This window comes from Argentina silus, assembly GCF_951799395.1.
Source record: "Argentina silus genome assembly, chromosome: 14".
Lineage (NCBI taxonomy): Eukaryota > Metazoa > Chordata > Actinopteri > Argentiniformes > Argentinidae > Argentina > Argentina silus.
Window position 1 is genome coordinate 4012031 of NC_139668.1, and position 20128 is coordinate 4032158.

General features: G+C 43.5%; 1 protein-coding gene across 4 annotated transcripts; it reads left to right on the top strand.

Moving 5' to 3' along the window:
• Positions 1 to 10: 10 nt before the first annotated feature.
• Positions 11 to 19836, top strand: ehmt2 (euchromatic histone-lysine N-methyltransferase 2). 4 transcript variants are annotated; one of them, XM_083684761.1, is made up of 28 exons: positions 11 to 38; positions 755 to 812; positions 928 to 1092; positions 1248 to 1459; positions 4166 to 4244; positions 4328 to 4410; positions 4736 to 4900; positions 5151 to 5222; positions 5404 to 5524; positions 6885 to 6992; positions 7239 to 7375; positions 7490 to 7633; positions 9007 to 9323; positions 9480 to 9710; positions 10033 to 10115; positions 10526 to 10632; positions 10991 to 11113; positions 11448 to 11609; positions 13935 to 14039; positions 14586 to 14740; positions 15019 to 15186; positions 15610 to 15754; positions 16002 to 16079; positions 16628 to 16743; positions 17987 to 18073; positions 18229 to 18307; positions 18662 to 18837; positions 19195 to 19836. In XM_083684761.1, the coding sequence occupies exons 1-28, from the start codon at positions 12 to 14 to the stop codon at positions 19373 to 19375; spliced, it is 3684 nt and encodes a 1227-aa protein (XP_083540887.1). In that variant the 5' UTR covers position 11; the 3' UTR covers positions 19376 to 19836. The 4 variants fall into 4 exon arrangements, with proteins under 4 accessions (XP_083540887.1, XP_083540890.1, XP_083540888.1 ...); XM_083684764.1 differs by having other exon boundaries at positions 11448 to 11549; XM_083684762.1 differs by having other exon boundaries at positions 6888 to 6992.
• Positions 19837 to 20128: the final 292 nt, after the last annotated feature.

Below are 20128 nucleotides of genomic sequence, written 5' to 3' on the forward strand. Positions count from 1 at the left end.
TCATTGGAAACATGTCGGCATCTGAGAAAACGACCAAGGTTGGTAAAACATTTTGGTGAAACAATCGTTCCCCGAGCTCGTTTGGAGTCAGTCATTCCTTATCTCGGGCGTAAGCCATGCATATCTGAAATGCAGTCTTTACAAGCAAGTTGTTTGGTCGTTTACTGACTGGCGAAGGGTCGTTTTTTACTTACACTGCTAGCTAAAATGTAGCGTATTGCAGCTAGCTAAAAAGAGAGCTCCTCCTCTCTGCTGGAACAATGCATGGCTAGTTCTGATATAGGTACGCGTTATCTTCACAATGAAACATTGCTGGCCATACAATGAACCAATACCCAAATGTAAAAGAATTGCCCCTTCCCTTCAGCCGTCAGTGCAGAATTTCGGCGCATCCATGTGTGGTATTGTCGAGAGTGTCACTGCGATGTCAATGCAACCTGTGCATCAGAGTCAGAGTCAGGAGTGAAAGTGAAGTAGAGCTGCCCTTTCCCTGAAATCTGGCAACCAAGATTTTTGTTCCCCGTAAAACCTCTCGCCTGATCACGGCTCTTTCGGTTTATATGAGCTTATGAGTATATGAGCTTCCAGTTGCATGCGTTCGGTTATTACTTTGGAAAGTTAATCAGTGCACAGTTGGGGGAGCACTCAGTACAGTTATCAGTATGTGTTCATCACAAACGACACGTTTTTAAATAAAAGCTGTCATCACTCACTTCTTCACCATGTGCAACATATGTTTTGTTTATCCTACCAGGAGTTGTCTGAAAACGATGCGTTGGAAACTGAACCTGAAGTGAGACACTTGGATGAAGGTATGTACATTGGGAGAAAAGTGGAATTCTCAAAGTTGTAGGCGGAGGCACAAACATTTCTTTTTAGGACAGTTATCCTGTTCAGATTGATTCAGAGACGTTGAATGTCCCCAAGGTAATGCAAGTACCCCTGCAACAGTGGTTCCCAAGGAGACGGAGCCCGTGAGTGGGATGATGTCATCGTCGCTATTGCAGCAGCTGGAGAGGGATGGATTGAAAGGAGGAGAGGAGAGTGAAAGACTGGGATCCTCCCTGTGCGTGTCAGGCAGAGCCCTTGCAGGTAAATATCGATCCATCATGTGTCCTTAGAAATCAATTTGTTTGTGTGTGTCTGGATCCTGTTGCCAGCTTTGGTTTTCTCTTTCTCTCTCTCCATGTGTTTGTGATCGTCTGTTTAATCTCTGACGCCCTTGAACATTGTTTACTTCTTCACAGGACATGCAGCAAAGACCCTTCCGTCCACATCCTCCTCTTCGCTCTCCCTCTTCTCAGCATCTCCTCCCGGTCGAGCAAAAATGAGTGTTTCTGGGCCTGTCAGTAAATCTCTACTTCCCGGTCCCTCCTCTTCCTCTCCTCCACCTGTCTCTGCTACCCCACCAAAGATACACCGCGCTCGCAAGACCATGAACAGACCTCCTCCAACACAGGTTGGTCTCCTTAAAACATGGATAATGGCACATTCACTATTGACATAGCTATTGATGTCATTACAACAGTAAACATTGCCTTACTAATGTATGTAATCTTTCAGAGTATATTGAATTGATTTATTATCTTGACAAATCAGTATATTCAACCACTCAAGTTTATATACAGTGCCCTGCGTAAGTATTGGGACAGTGAAGCATTTTCTTCTTTTGGCTCTACACTCCAAAAGTTTGATTTGAAATCAAACAGTTACTATGAGGTTCTCACCTTTTATTTGAGGGTATTTGTGTACATATTGGTTTCATTTAATGACAAATGACTAAATGACTTTTTACACATAGTCCCCCTATTACATGGCACCAAAAGTATTGGGACAATTGGCTTGACTGAAGTTTCTGGTTAGTCAGGTGTGTTTTGTCACAACAGTTTCACAGACATAAGAGATCTGGCATTGTCGAGTATTGATTCCTGGCTTTGCGTTTGGCTTTGGAGTCTGCTATTGGTGTCTTTCAACATCAGGACCATGTATAGCTGCCACTAAAACTGACTGACTTGTCTTAATTGATGATGTAACTGCTGACGGCAGCAGCAGAATGTATTCTGACGTGTACAGAAACATCTTGTCTGCTCGAGTACAAGCAAATGCCTCCAAACTCATTGGACGGCGCTTCATCATACAGTAAGGCAATGACCCAAAACATACTGCCATAGCAACTACAGAGTTTTTTTTAAGGGCAAAAAGTGGCTAAGTCAATCTTCAGATTTAAATCCAATTTAATATTAATTTCCTTAAGATACAAACAACAACTGAAGAGATGTCAGTACAGGCCTGGCAGAGCATCACCAGAGAAGATACCCAGCATCTGGTGGGGTCAATAGAGAGTCGAGGTCACCTTCCCCCCCTATGATGCGCTGGTACCAGAAGTAAGAATTTATACAGGAGATGCTCAATCGAGGCTTTGTACCATCAATGATTTCATAAATACAAAGATTTGACTTTTCGAAACACCTAGTATGTTATTAATGACATTGCATCCTTACAGGAAAGCAACCAAGGCTATTACTTTTTAACAGTAATACTTTTAATGTGATACTTTTTATGAAGTGAAATAATATGATTCAGGTCTAAAATAACAATACAATGTTATTATTATAAATATTACAAATGAATTACAAAACCGGCAAGTGTTGAATTATATTCATTACTCAAGGTGAGGTGTCTGTCTGTCTGTCTGTCTGTCTGTCTGTCTGTCTGTCTGTCTGTCTGTCTGTCTGTCTGTCTGTGTTTAAGGTAGAGCTTATTATCCTATAAGACAACCAGACATATGTAGAAGCACTGGCCTTATGGAGGCCTCCCCCCTGACACATTATACCCAAGTTCAAGTTCATTACATCATATCAAAGTATACAGTGCAACGAAATGCACTGTGTGGGGTTAGTCTAATGTCCTGAGGGTTGAAGTCCGGGTCCGGTAGCTGGTCTGTGGTCACATGACACAATAGAAAATAGTTTCTCAAATCCAATGAATGATTGCAGAGTGTTAAGTGGCCCAGCTGATATTATACCTGAATAAGGCAATGCTGCCCCCTGCTGGGTAGAATCATATATGCATGGCTCAAAACTTTTGACGGTATGAATTCAAGTTCAGCTGATAAGAGTTCTCGGAATAAATCTGTGGCTCAGTGTAAAGAGGTGTTTCTCTGTCCATGACATCATCTCTTCAGGCTACATCTTGACTGTCTCTCCTGAAGACCTCTTCATCCCCATTTTTTATGAGCATGTCACCTCAGTTTAAGCTGCTTGTCATCGCTGTTTCACACCTGTCGTACGGCATGTCCGACTGTGATCAGTCTATCCAGAATGAATGGGAGAAAGAGAGGCTAGATCTACGCAGCTGATTGCTAGATGTATGCAGCTGATCGTAACTTACTGTGTTTTTGGAGATGAGGAAGTGTGTTGGAGAGAGAGTCACGATGAAGAAGGTCCTCTGTGGCGCTAACAACGCTTAGGTTGTGGGTTTGATTCCCGCTGCGACCAAATATACTGAAATGTATGGACTCACTGCAATGTAAGTCACTTTGGATAAAAGCGTCAGGTAAATGGCATATATTAAGAAGCGTGTGGAGACTCAGCATTGGAGCGACACGGCGTCAAGGAAAATGTCATTCATGAGAGCTCTTCGCCGGTTACTAACTCCTAACCTTTTTCCATGTACACTTATATCACATATATCGTCAGGCTTGACTGACACTGGTTAAGGATACAACATGTTATTGGCCCGGGAGCGTGATCCATTTATCCATTGATTGATCCATTTATAATACAGGTTGGAAATCCAGCTAATGAGGAACAGAGAGGACAGACATGTACTTCTGGTACCAACAATAAAAGGGAAGGAAACTGACTCCATCTCTCTGTGGGTCACAGACTTCAGGCAGACTGGTTGCTCAACATGACTGCTTAGTTTGGACATATGAATATGAATCTATCCCAATACTTTTGGTGCCATGAAATAGTGGACTATGTATAAACCTCATAGCAATTGTTCAGATTTCAAATCCAAACTTTTGGAGTATAGAGCCAAAAGAAAATGCTTCACTGTCCTAATATTTATGGAGGGCACTGTACATTCCTATTTTTACTGTACAGTCCATTTTTACCTGAACCTTCATGACCACCTAATTCCTTGAGTCGTTGTTTTTCAGATGCGGTGCATAGAGTCGCCAATTGTGCCGGTCAATCCCACAGAGCCCATGACCAGCTTCACAACAGACACGGAAACCGGTCGGTATCTAAATGTTATATCCATGCTTAGATTGACTATACGTGTGCAAAAGAGTCTACAATGTGAATTCTTGGTTACCCAGCAGCAGCAAAGAGGAGGAGATTGGGCCCAGGCTCTGACATCCCCCCTAAGAAGTCTGGGAGCGTCACAGACACAGATCAGAAGGTACGGTGTGAGGATGTTAGAGGATCATGGTTAGGGATGCAGTCCTTTATTATATCCGTTCTTTGTAGGGTTGAGTCCCATTAATCCATTATCCATTGTGTAGTTACAGCGAGCTCATTTTTGTAGTAAGATCATGCTTGCCACCCACCAAGTTTGCTAGACAACTCAGGTAGCCTTCATGTTTTGAAGCCTTTTGTATCCATGTGGAGGTCCATGATTATCTAATCGATACATTGATCAATCTAACTTCTTAGCCTGTATATGAGTGCGCTTGGAATGCACAAGTCTTTGCTTACAATCGGACAATTGTTTTTGTCCTATGAAGTCTGGTGACCGTGTGCACCGGGATGGGGTGGAGCCAGTTGCCATGGCAGGGTCAGGGCAGCGCAGTTGGCTGGAGGACTTGGAGGAGGATGTGGACGAGGAGGAAGCTAAACTCTATAATCCCTATTCAAGAGATGATACAGACGCAGTGTACTCCGACAGCAAGGTAAGAAGAAGCTCGATCTATAGATCTGAGACATTGGCTGTGTTCCAAAATGCGTTGTTGCACTCTTATCTAAAGCGTATACCGTATACGCACGAGATAGAGTGCAAGAACGCATTTTGGAACGCAGCCATTCACCACAAAACAAACAGGGTTGTTAAGGCCCGAAGCCAGTTTTGAGACGTGAGGGGAAAATAGCAATGTTGCCGCTAGGCATTTCTCTCTGATATGTGTTGTGTTGTCATTGTTGCAGTCTGAGGATGGTGGAGTAGAAGCAAGGCTGTGTGATGGAGACGTGGAAGAGTCTGGGAACATGTCAGACCATGTGAGTGGTTCCGTCTAACTTCCGTCAGAGTTAGACTGAGTTGACACTGACTGGCAGTTTTTAGGCTTTTGGGGCACTGTTTCCCAAGTAAACCTTCAAAAAGGTGTTTTCTATAATATCATAGAAATAAGATTTCCTCTTGGGTAAAGCAGTTTTTCAACCAAACCTTGTTTGTTCTCAGGGCTCAGAGTCTGACCCACAGAGGCGGGGCCAGAGGAACAAGGGGAAGAGTGAGTCGCCGTGGACACGCCCAGGGCGGGGGAAAGGGAGAGAGAGAGCTGAGGGAGTGGAGGCGGGGGGAGGTGAGTGGGAGTGGAGGGTGACAGTGGGACTTCAAGCCATGATTAGTGTGACTGTTAAAGGGATGGTTCACTATTTTGACACTGGCGTTGTTTTTTGATAAACTTTGTCTCACGTTGACGACCGACCCAGATGGTTTTTGTTATTCGTCCATCATTTTCAGTCGCTTGTGCCCCTAAACATATGTTGAGGTCTGATGACTTTGAAAAGCTGTGAATCTCAGCGTTCTCACCGTGCCTAATGTGTGTCTCAACTCCCAGTAATGAGCGAGAAAGAGCCAATTACAGTCGGAGTATTACTGAACACTCATTTGGAGAAATCCACTCCTGACATTTTTGAGGTGATGGGCTATCGCATTCCACTCACGGCACCGCAGACACTTGCACCATGGCTCAAATTAAGACTTCAAATCATTTAGCTGGCTGGCTGTGTTCACAGTTCAGCAAATGAGTTTGTCAGCTAATGAGTTTGTCAGCTTGACTTTAGCTAAACTATATGCAAGTCAGTTAGCTAGCCAGAGAGTTTACAGTTGATGCAGTTGTAAGGAGCCAGCAACTCATCTTGAAAATTCTGAAAGCTCTATCCCCCTTATCATTTAAGGCATGAAATGTATATAAGTCATGATTTCGCCTTTTAAAATGAAGTGAAATGGATAGAAAACATGATGTTCTAGTGAAATCTCTTAAAATCCCAAAACAGCCCATGTAAGGGCTTGTGATGAAAATCTTTATGATGTGCTAATGAGGGGAGGTGAGATGTCACTGAAAATGGTAGAACCGTTCACGTTTGGGTGCTGCCACGATTGCTCAACTTGGAGATTGAACCGGAGTCAACAGAGTACGAAGCTTCTTGCTTCTGTTTCGCATCCTTTTAAGTCCTCTGATAACCTCAGGTGGGCATACTGCCAAATAGTTATGATGAAGTAATGAATAAATAAAAGTATTGTATTTCTCTTCCTAAGTACGGTGTCTCAGCGCACACAAAAACCCAAGTCAGAATTCCTGTCATGACTCAAATTGTGCTCAGATTTGCACGACAACACAGTAAAAGCGATCGGTTACATGTGCAACATCTAGATTGCTATTCTACTGGAGCGTTTTAGTGCTTCATGGAGCAAGAACACTCCCGTTCTATCTCCAAGTTGAGAGATTGCGGCAGCTGGACAGAACTAAATAACAAAGGTAAGCACTTAAAAACCGTCTGGATCAATTTTCAACGTGGGAGATATCTAAAAACAAAGGTAAAGTGTCCAAATAGGGAACCGTCCCATTACCAATGCCATTGCACTAGAGGTATTGTCATGATTGCCTGTGCCCTTGTGATTGTCAATGAGTGTTACCGTCTTCGCAATGTGTTTCTCAGCAGTGTCGGCAGCAGCTGCTTTAGGGGGGTCCAGCGAGTACACAGAGGTTCCTTTAGGCTCCCTGGACATCGCGGCTGCCGACAGCCTCACACTTTCACCTCATCACGGTTGGTAGATTACGTATCAGCACGCGACAGCTTCTTTCTGTTTTCATGTGTGGTCTCTGTGTTAAATCCTCACTTTGGATATCCTGTAACTCAAACTTTCGACGCTTTGGGATACGCTCCGTTTTGGATACGTCCCTGATTTTCCCATTAACATCAATGTAGACGAGTTTGGTTTATCCAACTGTTTTGAGTCACACATGCTTGCCTCAAGCCTAGATAAAAGCCCATGTGACTATGTGTCTGTAGAAGGCAGTGATGCAGGAGAGACTGAGCGTCTGGAGGAGCTGCCTCTCTGTAGCTGCAGGATGGAGGCGCCCCGCGTCGACAGTGCCAGCGGACGGACCAACAGACTCTGCATGGCCACCGAGAGCATCAACGGAGAGGTTCGTGTGCACACATTCGCGTGCGAGAGACAAATATACACACTGTCTTTGTGTTCAAATATATGATTGCATTATCATCACTTTTCTTCATTTCTCTCCCTCCGTGTCTCTCAGTTGGTGGGCTGTACCAATATCATAGTGAAGGGGGAGACCATGCGTCCATCCAGTCGTGTTTCCCTGATGGTGCTGTGTGAGAGCCATCGGTCCCATATGGTAAAGCACCACTGCTGCCCTGGATGTGGATACTTCTGCATCACGGTGAGAGTTTCGAGCCATCCTCACCAGCTCAGCCAATACACTATGAAAGTACATAAGTCACAAACTGCAGAATATAAACATAGCTGGAGACACTCGTCACAGACGTCATCGTTATTATTGCTAGCAAAAGCACATTTGAGCGGTAGCCAACTAACAGTAAATATATTCTGATTTGCCCAAAGGTCTACTAAACTCACATTGTTGATATTTCTAAATGCTCCCTGATCTGCAATTACTGCTGCCTGGATTTCACGCTGTCTGATCGCATTGTTTGCCATGACCATATCTACAATCTAGCTTTCCATATCAGATAGATTGTCAAAATCGTGTTTATGGTAGCAGCTCATGAATTACAGAGATGAAGAGTGGAGATGGTTTAAATATCAGTTGTTTTTTTAAATATGTTTTTTGGGCGTTTCTGCTTTATTGGGATAGAGACAGTAGAGATTGACAGGAAGGATGGGAGAGAGGGGGGGAATGACATGCAAGACGTGTTGAGTGTCAGAATCGAACCAGGAACCTTGCGATTATGTGATATGCGCATTAGTGTGGTACGCCACTAAGCGCCCCAAATATCATGTTATTTTAACGAGGACAAAGCAATGGGACCAACTCCGATCTACTCTCATACCTTCATCACACATTCTCTCAGCGCAGAGAAGCAGGGGAAATCTGACATGAATAAGCGCGAGTCTGCCTTAATAATGCAATTGATTGATTACAGAATGACGTTAAGGATTTTCACGCGAGACGGGAGTAATACATGGAACTTGCTGCCGTTGCTCGTGCATTTACAGTGGAGGGATCCTACCGTATGCGCTTTCAGTGACCTGATTGCGGCCACACTGACCAGAGAGTGGAATACAATGCGTGCCCGTCCACCTCCGGAGTGGGACAGACAGATCGATGACGTTCAGAACAAAATGCGACTTTGGACATTCAGACCTGTCAGAAAAATTTGATTTTGAAACAGTTTGACAGCCGCAGCAACCGGCAGGGGTAGAAGGCGCTGTGATCTCCTCCTGCAGTCTCCACTCCGAGGGTTTCAGCACGAGGAACTCGAGAGGCGCTCCACGAGACCTGTGGACCGAGAAAGGGGCAGAAAGGAATCCACCAAGGATCTGAATTGTAGATTTGAATGCTACCTGCAGTCTGGTGGTGTCCTTTAGGCACGGAATGTCTTTGTGAAGTGCAATAATCACACTGCTGTTCTCAGTGTCTTGAGTGTATTTCTTGCACACGAAAACGTCCAAAGTCCTGTTCCTTCGCAACGATGAACATGTTGCACGACTCTCGTTTCATAGCTCTGCCTCCTTGTCTGTCTGTATGTCATGTTATGAATGACCTGAACCTTCATCCTCCTCCCCTCTCAGGGCACATTCCTGGAGTGTTGTCCAGATCAGCGCATCGCCCACCGCTTCCACAGAGGTTGTGTGTCGGTGCTGGGGGGCGGGCGGGGCAGGGGGATGGGAGCTGGCATGCTCTTCTGCCCCCACTGTGGAGAGGACGCCTCAGAGGCCCAAGAGGTCACCATCCCCCCTTCCACAGTGGCGTCCGCAGCAACGGTTGTCACAACGTCAGCCTCCTCTACCACCACGCCGTCCCTCCCAACCCCCATCCCCTCCGCCCTCTCTCTGGCAGCATCCACAGGGGCGCTGAAAAACGGGAAGAGGCCGGAAGGTCCTATCAGGTGAGAGCAAAAGAGTGAAATACGGCATTTCTTGAATCATCACTGAGTGGATTGGCGGGTTTTTTGTTCTGTTCGGTCTGATATGTGGCCGAGCCGTATTATTTGACACCTCTGCTGATGATGGACCAGACCATTCTCTCATTGTCTCCCCTTCAGTGCCCGCATGCGTGGATGTGGAGTGGTAAAGCGTCCACCTGAGCAGCAGCCCGCTCAACCAACAGGCTCAGCAGCGCCCGTGGACATGACCCCTCCAGCTGAGGGCGGGGTAGACAGCGTGGGACCGTCCCTCTGCCTTCCCAACGGGAAGCCCGTCTGCCCCAGCGCCCTGCCTCCTGGGCCCAGCAGGGCATCACTACAGAAGGCCATCCTCACCCAGGACACTGAGAGGTGACAACACAGTGGGACGTATTGCATATGGCACCCTATACTGTCGTTAACTCATTAGCCCACATCGGGCTACAGGTCAAAATTAGGGTGGGGTGCTATTTGAAATTAATTTTTTATTGATTTATATTAAATTATTTATATTATTATTTGAATACTTTAAAAAATGCATCCTTCTGTCCTCACTTCCTTGAAGTAGTTTGGGGCTTTATAGAAGAACCCACCTTTCATCTATCTAGTGGTATTGGATAAGACACAAATAAAGCTATCACAGCCATAACATATGACCTGTTCTCATGCCGTGTTCATCATTGTGATTTGTCAGGAGGAAGAAACTGAGGTTCCACCCCCGCCAGCTCTACCCAGCCGCCAAACAAGGCGAGGTGCAGAGAGTTCTGGTCATGCTCAGTGAGTGTCACTCACTGTTATGACTCATTTCTCTGCATTGTACTATGTTACACTAAAGCCATCTTTACACCGCTGATCCGCCGTAAAAAGCCATCCCAGTAATTATAAAAAAAAACATCACAGTATTTAAATAATTTACACAGACAGTATTTCAGTAATGACGTCCTTCCACACAAACAAACCGAGGGAAACCATGCATCTCTCACGCGCACACTGATGTAGGAAGCTGATGTTGTTAGTGGTTGAGATAACTCTTGTTCTTCAAAGGTACAGGCCCAACCTGTGTAGAATTGTCTGTTGAGTACAGGGAAAGGAAAGGAGACAAGTAGGGGAAGTTGTTTCAGACTATTGAGATGCACCCCTAATGTTACTTCTTCCTCCTCCCCTCCCTCTCTCTCCCTGTGGCCCAGTGGAGGGCATCGACCCTGCCTATCAGGCTGACTCCCAGAACAGACGCTGTGCTCTTCACGCTGCAGCCCAGAGGGGCCTGCTGGAGGTGTGCTACCTGCTGGTACAGGTGAGTGACTTAAGCTGAGCTCATTCATTGTGACTTGTATCCATATCTCCTTTTGATTTATACAGGGCCCGATGCTTATTTTTCAAAGTGGTTGCCGAGTTGGGCAACCAGGCATCACATTCTGGTAGCCCTAAACAGACGAGGAATCAAAAGAAATAGAACTGAGTGGGGCAAAAAGTTACTTTAAATCATGATTATGTAAATGTAATTGTAATTGTATTCCTCTTCACTAAAAAAGCTAAACCTTTAGAGAACGTGATTTTAACCACTTTCATAAAAGGTTTTTTTTTAACTCGAATACACCTTTACAGCTATTATAGATGTGACACCGCTATTGTGCTTGTCTGTTTATTTACAGGCAGGCGCTAAAGTGGACGCCCAAGACAAAGCCACGAGGACCCCTCTCCTGGAGGCCATCGTCAACGACCATAAGGAGGTGGCCCGATACCTGGTCCAGAGTGGCGCCTGCGTCTTTCACACTGTGAGTGGCGGGTATACCACCATGCTCATATAGATGGACCAAAGTTAGGCTACAACCAAGTGGCAGTTCTTCTAGCAGGAATCAGAAGGATTTGAACACAGTGTTCCACTCGTTTCAGATGACAGTTGGTGCTTGTTATAGATTAAGTACTAGACGGCCTCTAGCTGTCATTTTACAATAATCAGCATTACTTTTACCCTAACTCTACCATTTCTCCAGCTCTTATGACGATACCAAATGTTGAAAAAGTCTCTCTTCCACTCTCTTCCCTTCCCCCAATTATTCTGCGATTTCCCCCATTCCTCCTTCTCTTTCCCCGTCCTCTTCTTTCCAGGAGGAAGATGGGTATACTGGTCTCCACCATGCGGCCAAACTAGGCAGTCTGGACATTGTCACTCTCTTGCTGGAGACCGGACAGGTGGACATTAACGCACAGGTGGGGGAGAACGGGAGAGGGACATTCTTGGGCTCTAGACAGGGTGGCAACAACAAACAAGTCAGTGTGTGTGTTTTATCAGTCTGTGTCACTGTATTTGTGAATGTCGACTGCATCCTTCACACGTGTTCATGTGCAATTACTATATTTTCTGAGAATTACTTTGATGCTGGTTCTAATGTCCATCATTGTCGACTGTTATGCCAAAAAAGTTCCCTGCTTAAGTAATGGGATAGCAAAGATTTTTTTCTTCTTTTGGCTCTACATACAATCCAAAAGTTTGGATATTAAATCAAACAATATGAAGTTAAAGTAGAGATTCTCAGCTTTTATTTGATGGTATTTGTGTATTTATTGGTTTCACCATTTAGAAATTACAACACTTTTTATGCATAGTCCCCCTATTTTAGGGTACCCAAAGGTAATGGACAATTGGCTTGACAAGAGTTTCTGGTAAGTCAGGTGTGTTCCGTCACATCTTTTGTGCAGGCATAAAAGAGCTGTCAATGTGTAGTATTGATACTAGGCTTTGGATTTGCCTTTGGAGTTTGCTATTGGTGTATGTCAACATGAGGACCAAAGAGTTGTCAATGAAAGTCAAGGAAGCCATTATTAGGCAGAAAAATCTCTATCAGAAACATAGCCTACACCGTAGGCTTTCCAAAATCAACAGTTTGAAACATCATTAAAAACAAACAAAAGCACTGGTGAGCTCAGCAATCACAAACAGGCTGGTAGGCCAAGGAAGACTTCGACAGTGGATGATGAAGATTGCTCACCATAATTGAGAAAAAACCCAAAACAACTGTCCCACAGATCAGGAACACTCTCCAGGAGGTAGGCGTGAATGTGTTAGAGACTACCATCCACAGAATATGTCCCCAGCTAAACTACAGACACTTCTTATCCTCAAAAAGGATGGACAGGTTATATTTTGCTAAAAAGTACCTAAAAAGCCTGCAGAGGTCTGGAAAAAGGTATTGTGGACAGGTACGATGAATATTAGGCGTGAATGTGTCAGACTACCATCCGCAGAATATGTCACCAGCTAAATTACAGACACTTCACTGCAAGATGCAAACCACTAGTTACCTTAAAAAGGAGGGGCAGTGATTGCAAAAGGAATGTTTGGAGAAAAAAGGATCTGCCAAAGATTGACAGCATACCACCTCATCTGTGAAACATGGTGGAGGGGGTGCTATGGTTAGGGCATGTATAGCTGCCACTAGAACTGGCTAACTTGTCTTAATTGATGATTTGTAAGTGCTGACGGCAGCAGCAGAATGTGTTCTGAAGTGTACATCTTGTCTGCTTGAGTGCAAGCAAATGCCTCCAAATTCATTGGATGGCACTCCATCATACAGTAAAACATACAGTACAACATTTATGACCCAAAACATACTGCCATAGAAACTAGGGACTTTTCAGGGCCAAAAAGTGAAAAGGTCTTGAGTGGCCAAGTCAAATCCAATTGAACATGCATTTAATTTCCTGATGATAAGATTTGAGGCAAACCTCATTACAAACAACAACTGAAGATGGCTGCAGTACAGGCCTGGCAGAGCATCACCAGAGAAGATACTCAGAGTCTGATGGGGTCAATGGGTCGCAGACTTAAGGCAATTATTGCATGCGAAGGATTGTCCACCAAATACTTGGGTACCCTGAAATAGGGGGAAAGCTGAGAATATCTACTGTAACCTCATAGTGACTGTTTGAGTGTTGAGCCGAAAGAAGAAAAATCTGTGTTGACAATTCTCTCACACTGCACAAGTAGAAAGGAGCCACGACCCAAAAATCCAAGACGGATGTGATCATGTCTTCTCAGCCACTCGCACCACGCAAGCAAAGGCATCAGGTTCACCATTGTTGACCTGCGTTCACAGCGGATCTGTCATTTTTGGTCGTGACTCTCGGTAAATTCTTGTGTGTCTGTGTCCGTCTGGCTTTAAAATGAGTACATTGGCCAGCCAGAAGACCACAATACTACAAATTGTATCTCTGTGCAATGTTTGTCTCTGTTGCATAGTACACATTTATTGTGTATAGCGTAACCCTAAGTATAGTAATAATGGAAGAACACTGGCAAGTTAACTGTAGTTTTATATACATGTACAGTATGTATAGAGTATGTTTAACCTACCCGCTTCTACTGTCATAAATGCCATCTCATGTACTAAAGCATACCCTCTGTGATAGTCTGTATTGTTGACCCAGCTATTAATATTGATACTGTATTGTACTCGAGGGTGTAAGTCCAATATGAACCCTCTGTCCTCTAAGGATAGTGGAGGCTAGACTCCCATCATCTATAAATCCTGTTTGTCCTCTAAGGATAGTGGTGGCTGGACTCCCATCATCTATTAACCCTTTTTGTCCTCTCAGGATAGTGGTGGCTGGACTCCCATCATCTGGGCTGCTGAGCACAAGCACCTTGAGGTCATCAGAGCCCTGTTGAACAGAGGCGCTGACGTCACCATCAAGGACAAGGTCAGTCTCTGTCTTTCTCACCTGCTTTTCCGCTGACTATAACAACTCAGAAGGATGATATACAGTACACAATTTTGCCACTCATCCCCAAAAGCAATACGCCGGAGACGAACAGAGCAAGCTTATATAGAAAGCTCCATAGGATACTGTAAATATAGCTATTTTAGCTAGATTTATGAACGTGATAAAATATAGTATTTGATATTCATGTGTGCTAGTACAAGTGACGTGGCTAACGTGGCCAGTCGCTAATATAGATGAAAATTCGGAAAATTCTAATCTGCGCAGTTTTACACACTGTCTCAGTTTCTGGGATGATTGGTAAAGCAAAAATAATTAACAATATTCAATTATATGATGGTGGGAGTACATTTAGCAGCTGATATTTCCATTTTCATTTTGCATTGCTCAACTTTTGTTTGGCTGCCTCCAGTGACGTTCCACATTTACCAGCGTATTGAAGGAGTGGGTTGTTCTGTTTGGTAGTACAGTACAGATTATAGTTATCGATTGATTCTCCCTTTTGTTTGTTTCTCTTTCCATTAGGAGATGAATGTGTGTCTCCACTGGGCATCCTTTGCGGGCTGTGTGGAGATCGCTGAGCTGGTGCTGAACGCCGGCTGCCCCCTGACCTCTGTCAACATGCACGGCGACACTCCCCTTCACATAGCCGCCAGGGAGGGCTTCCTGGAGTGTGTCACGTGAGTGGCTCTCTAGAATGTCAATCAGTCGTTAATCATGAGATTAGAAGTATTAGTGGATATTTCCATATTTGGGTTTTTACGTTTTAGTCATTTAGCAGACACTCTTATCCAGAGTGACGATACGTACATTCGTCTGAAGTAAGTTTAAAAACGATGAATCACAATCATTATTCATTGCTACATAATGCTTATTAATGCTTATGATGCTTATAATAATGCTTATTATTTCTAGGGTCTGTTAGTGTACTTATGTCCTCCTCCTCCTCCTTGCTCAGGCTGTTCCTCTCAAGGGGGGCCGACATTGACATCATGAACAGGGAAGGGGACACGCCTCTTACTCTTGCGCGCTCCGATTCGCCTGTCTGGGTGTCACTCCAGATCAACAGGAAGCTACGGAGGGGGATAGCCAATCGCATGCTTCGGACAGAGAAGATCATCTGCAGGTTGGTGCTTACCTTCTGCTTACTGATGGGCTCTTGTTCTAAGAACATTCCCGGCTGCTTTCTAAACAGACGTTTTGAAACCAAAGTGTCAGTGTTTCATATTTGTTTATTGTGCTCATGCATGTCTGAAGTCCCTCCTGAAGACCTCTTCACCCCCACTACGCCTGTACAAGTTTCTCTCCTGAAAAAATCTTCTTCTAGCATTGTGACTGCCTATGGCCCCTGGTCTTAGCATTGATTACTTTATCTTATGATGACTGACGGAGAGATGATTCACTTACTTAAACAAATGTATTTGTTGTAAGTCGCTTTGGATAAAGACGTCTTCTAAATGGCTTAAATGTCAAACGTAAATGTCAAATTTAGTCGGACCTGTTCCTTGGTAGAACTTGTTTCACCGTGTGTCCCTTCTCGTCCTTCCAGTGACGTAGCCCAGGGCTATGAGAATGTACCCATCCCCTGTGTGAATGGAGTGGATGACGAGGGGTGTCCCTCGGACTACAAATACGTCTCCGAGAACTGTGAGACCTCCGCAATGAACATTGACCGCAATATCACACACCTACAGGTAAAATACACAATAACGCTACACACACACACACACACACACACAGACAGATATGACTAACCAATTAATATTGCACACTTACACAGGGATAGACATGAACAAATGTCTCACACATGCAGGTATTCTCTGTAGGCACACACACAAGTACCATACAATATCAACACTGTTGATGACACGCAGTTTGACAGGCCATGATGATGTAGGCCTAACCTGTGCTTCCATCTACCCTCTCTTTTTGTCTCCACAGCACTGCAGCTGCACAGACGACTGCTCCTCCAGCAACTGCCTGTGTGGACAGCTCAGTATCCGCTGCTGGTACGACAAGGTAAAGGATACTTTCATGGTCCTCTACGGCTCAGCTGGTAGAGCATGGCGCTAACAACGCTTAGGTTGTGGGTTTGATTCCTGCTGGGACCATATATACTGAAAAATGTATGCACTCACTGCAGTGTAAGTCACTTTGGATAAAAGCGTCAGCTAAATGGCATATACAGTACCGGTCAAAGGTTTGGACACACCATCTCATTCAATGGTTTTTCTTTATTTTTTATTATTTTCTACATTGTAGATTAATATTGAAGACATCAAAACTGTGAAGGAATACATATGGAATTATGTAGTAAACAAAAAAGTGTTAAACCAGAATATGTTTTATATTTTAGATTCTTCAAAGTAGCCACCTTTTGCTTTGATGACAGCTTTGTACACTCTTGGCAAGTTTGTGTCCAAACTTTTGACTGGTACTGCATTATATCCCATGTTATTTGGATAGTTCCCTGTGAATGCTCAGACAATCATCAACAAACTGTCAAACGGGTTCTTTTATGTCAACTGCATGTCTAATGGACTATTTGTTGTTGTGTGGACCCCCAGGACCACCGGCTGCTCCAGGAGTTCAATAAGATTGAACCCCCTCTCATATTTGAGTGTAACCTGGCATGCTCCTGCTACCGAACCTGCAAAAACAGAGTGGTGCAAGCGGGCATCAAGTAAGAGCAGTGCTTCACATTACCCCAATCACATCACACCACAATGTCTATCTCAGCGGTCTACAGTGCCCTGCATAAGTAATGGTACAGTGAAGCATTTTTTCTTTTGGCTTTATGCTCCAAAAGTTTGGATTTGAAATCAAATGACTATGAGGTTAAAGTATAGATTGTTAGCTTTTATGTAAGGGCATTTTTGTACATGTTGGTTTCACCATTCAGAAATTATAACACTTTTTATACATAGTCCCCCTATTTCAGGGCACCAAAAGTAATGGGACAGATTTATATAATGTCCAAATTAAGCACTCATGTTTAGTATTTGGTCGACAATCCTCTGCATGCAATAACTGCTTGAAGTCTGCAACCCATTGTTCAACTGGATTTAAATCTGAAGATTGACTTGACCAGTCAAGAGCCTTCCACTTTTTGGCCCTGAAAAACTCCCTTGTTGCTATGGCAGTATGTTTTGGGTCATTGTCTTACTGTATGATGAAGCGCCATCTAATTAATTCGGAGGCATTTGCTTATAGCCGGGCAGACAAGATGTTTCTGTACACTTCAGAATACATTCTGCTGCTGCTGTCAGCAGTTACATCATCAATTAAGACAAGTTAGCCAGTTCTAATGGCAGCTATACATGCCCAAACAATAACACCCCCTCCACCAAGTTTCACAGATCAGTTGGTATGCTGTAAATCTTGTGCGAATCGTTTTTTCTTCAAACCTTTCTCTTGCAATCACTCTGGTACAGCCTGTTTCTGATTGCTGAGCACACCAGTGCTTTTGTTTATTTGTAATGAAGCCTAATGTGTTGGGCTATGTTTCTGATAGTTCCTTTCTGATGTTCCAGCCTAATAATGACTTCCTAGATATTAATTGACACCTATTTGGTCCTAATTTTAATGGACACTGAAGGCAGACTCCAAAGGCAAACACAATACTAGACATTGACATGGACATTGAATGATTTGTTGCCATTTCTAAATGGTGAAACCAATATGTACACAAATGCCCTCAAATAAAAGCTGAGAGGTTTTAAATCTACTTTAACCTCATAGTAATGTTTGATTTCAAATCCAAACGCTCGGAGTATAGAGCCAAAAGATGAAAAAATGCTTCACCGTCCCATTACTTAGGCAGTGCTCTACAAAACCTTATCTGCTGTATTCAATGTGACGCTACACTTAAGTCTTGTTTTTCACCTTCTATCTATTCTATCCCTTCCTTTCTTTCCTCCTCTCAGAGTACGACTCCAACTATACCGGACAGAAAAGATGGGCTGGGGTGTGCGGGCCCTACAGGACATTCCCCAAGGCAGCTTCATTTGCGAGTAAGTGTGTGTGGGCATGTGTGGTTGTGGGTGGTTTATTCAACAAAATATTAGTCATAGCCACCCTTATGCATTGCTAGTTGTTGTTCCCAAGCACTTGGTCTGTTGATCGGAAACTATTGTGTGTGTCTCTCTCTCTCTCTCTCTCTCCACAGATACGTAGGGGAACTGATTTCTGATGCAGAGGCAGATGTCAGAGAGGATGACTCCTACCTCTTTGACCTGGACAACAAGGTACCTCATCTAATGTTTGCCTAAGAAAGGTCTCTGTAACATCACTGTCTTCTCATCTATCTCATCTACGGTACTTTGCGTAAGTAATTGGACAGTGAAGCATTTTTTCTTTTTTTGGCTCTATACTCTGGAGTAATTGGAACAATTACTGTATGGTTAAAGTGGATTCTCAACTTTAATTGATGGTATCTGTGTACATATTGGTTTTACCATTTAGAAATGACAACACTTTTGTTATCAACCAATGTCTATTATCCCAAAGAAAAACAAAGAAAATAAAACTACAGTGTGCCATTTACCTATGGAAAACACTACAACTTCATCTCACCTTGATATGTTTCTCTTTCTCTCAAGGACGGAGAGGTGTATTGCATTGACGCCCGCTACTATGGCAACATCAGCCGCTTCATCAACCACCTGTGCGACCCGAACATCATCCCTGTGCGTGTGTTCATGCTGCACCAGGACCTCCGATTCCCCCGCATCGCCTTCTTCAGCTCCAGAGACATCCTGACAGGACAGGAGCTAGGGTGAGGAACTGGCCCTGCTCTGAAAGAAAAACAAAATGCATCAAAAAGAAAACTAGATATATCATAAAAATATATGCCTGCTTCCTTCATACTTTCCATTGTCCCTGACTCCCTTGTGTTGATCCAACACTATTGCATTCGTTGAAGCAATGTTTGCCGAACGAGTGCAACTGTTTCTCTGATTTTTGTGGCTTTTACTTCTCAACCAAATTGAGAAGTGTTGTTAATATTATTATTATAACTATTATTATTATTATTATTATTATGTATAGTGCATATAGTGAATATTATGATCATAAGGATCCATTATGATATTGGTATCAATTTTAATGGCATTCTTTCTGACTGCAATGATAGGTTTGACTATGGAGACCGCTTTTGGGACATCAAGAGCAAGTATTTCACCTGCCAGTGTGGATCAGAGAAATGTAAACACTCAGCGGAGGCCATCGCCTTGGAGCAGAGCCGGCTCGCTCGACTGGAAGCCTGCCCTGAATCGGGGACTGACCCTGGGCTTGCCATGCTAGGAAACTTCTAGGCATTCCCCGGGCCCATTGCATGTATTTTGTCAGTTTAACACAGTCTCTCTTAATTTTGTATCGGTTTGTTCAGTTTAGTTTTAGTGTTGCAGGCAGGCCTTAGCATTTTCAGAATTATGTATTGGGCATGAGTGACTGAAAAAATTAGCGGCCATCTTTGTAAGAGCCTTACAGTAGTTTATTTTACTGTAATGTCACTATGCCCCTTTGCCATTAAAGATGTGACTGTAAAACATACAATATAATGTTGGTGCTCGCCTTGCTGTGCCAAATAATTAATTTCACTGATCTCTATCATGATGCAACATACTGCTGTGAGGAAATTGAAGTTACTGACAGCTGACTTAAGGGTAGTGTTGAATTCATATCTATGTCTGTGTATTATGTTTTTTTTTTACAGAAGTAAATGATTTTTTGTTTATTCCATTTCATACATTTGAATAAAAATTGACTCTTGGAATTACTGTCTCATATATATATTTATATATATTTATTTATGTTTTTCTCATATACTCAGACATGATAAACCTTAGACTTTTTCTTACTTGGTGGATGGAATGGCCACTGAAATCTTTAAATAAAAGAACGGTCTTTTGATACAGCGTCTAAAACATTATCAAAGTAGTAGTGGGTATTGTATGTTGTATTAGTATACGTTTTCCACTTATTTTTTTCTCAACTGGAATGAATTTGTAGCCCATTTACAGTGATGAGCCGGCAGGGGGCGTTGCTTTTTATAGCTCGGGGGCGGG

Bases quoted from the DNA above. Each gene is read 5' to 3' on its own strand.
- ehmt2 (XM_083684761.1), top strand. From the start codon at position 12: ATGTCGGCATCTGAGAAAACGACCAAG. The intron at 9,711-10,032 runs GTGACAACACAG...GTGATTTGTCAG, and splicing joins CTCACCCAGGACACTGAGAG to GAGGAAGAAACTGAGGTTCC. The intron at 16,744-17,986 runs GTAAGAGCAGTG...TCCTCCTCTCAG, and splicing joins GTGGTGCAAGCGGGCATCAA to AGTACGACTCCAACTATACC.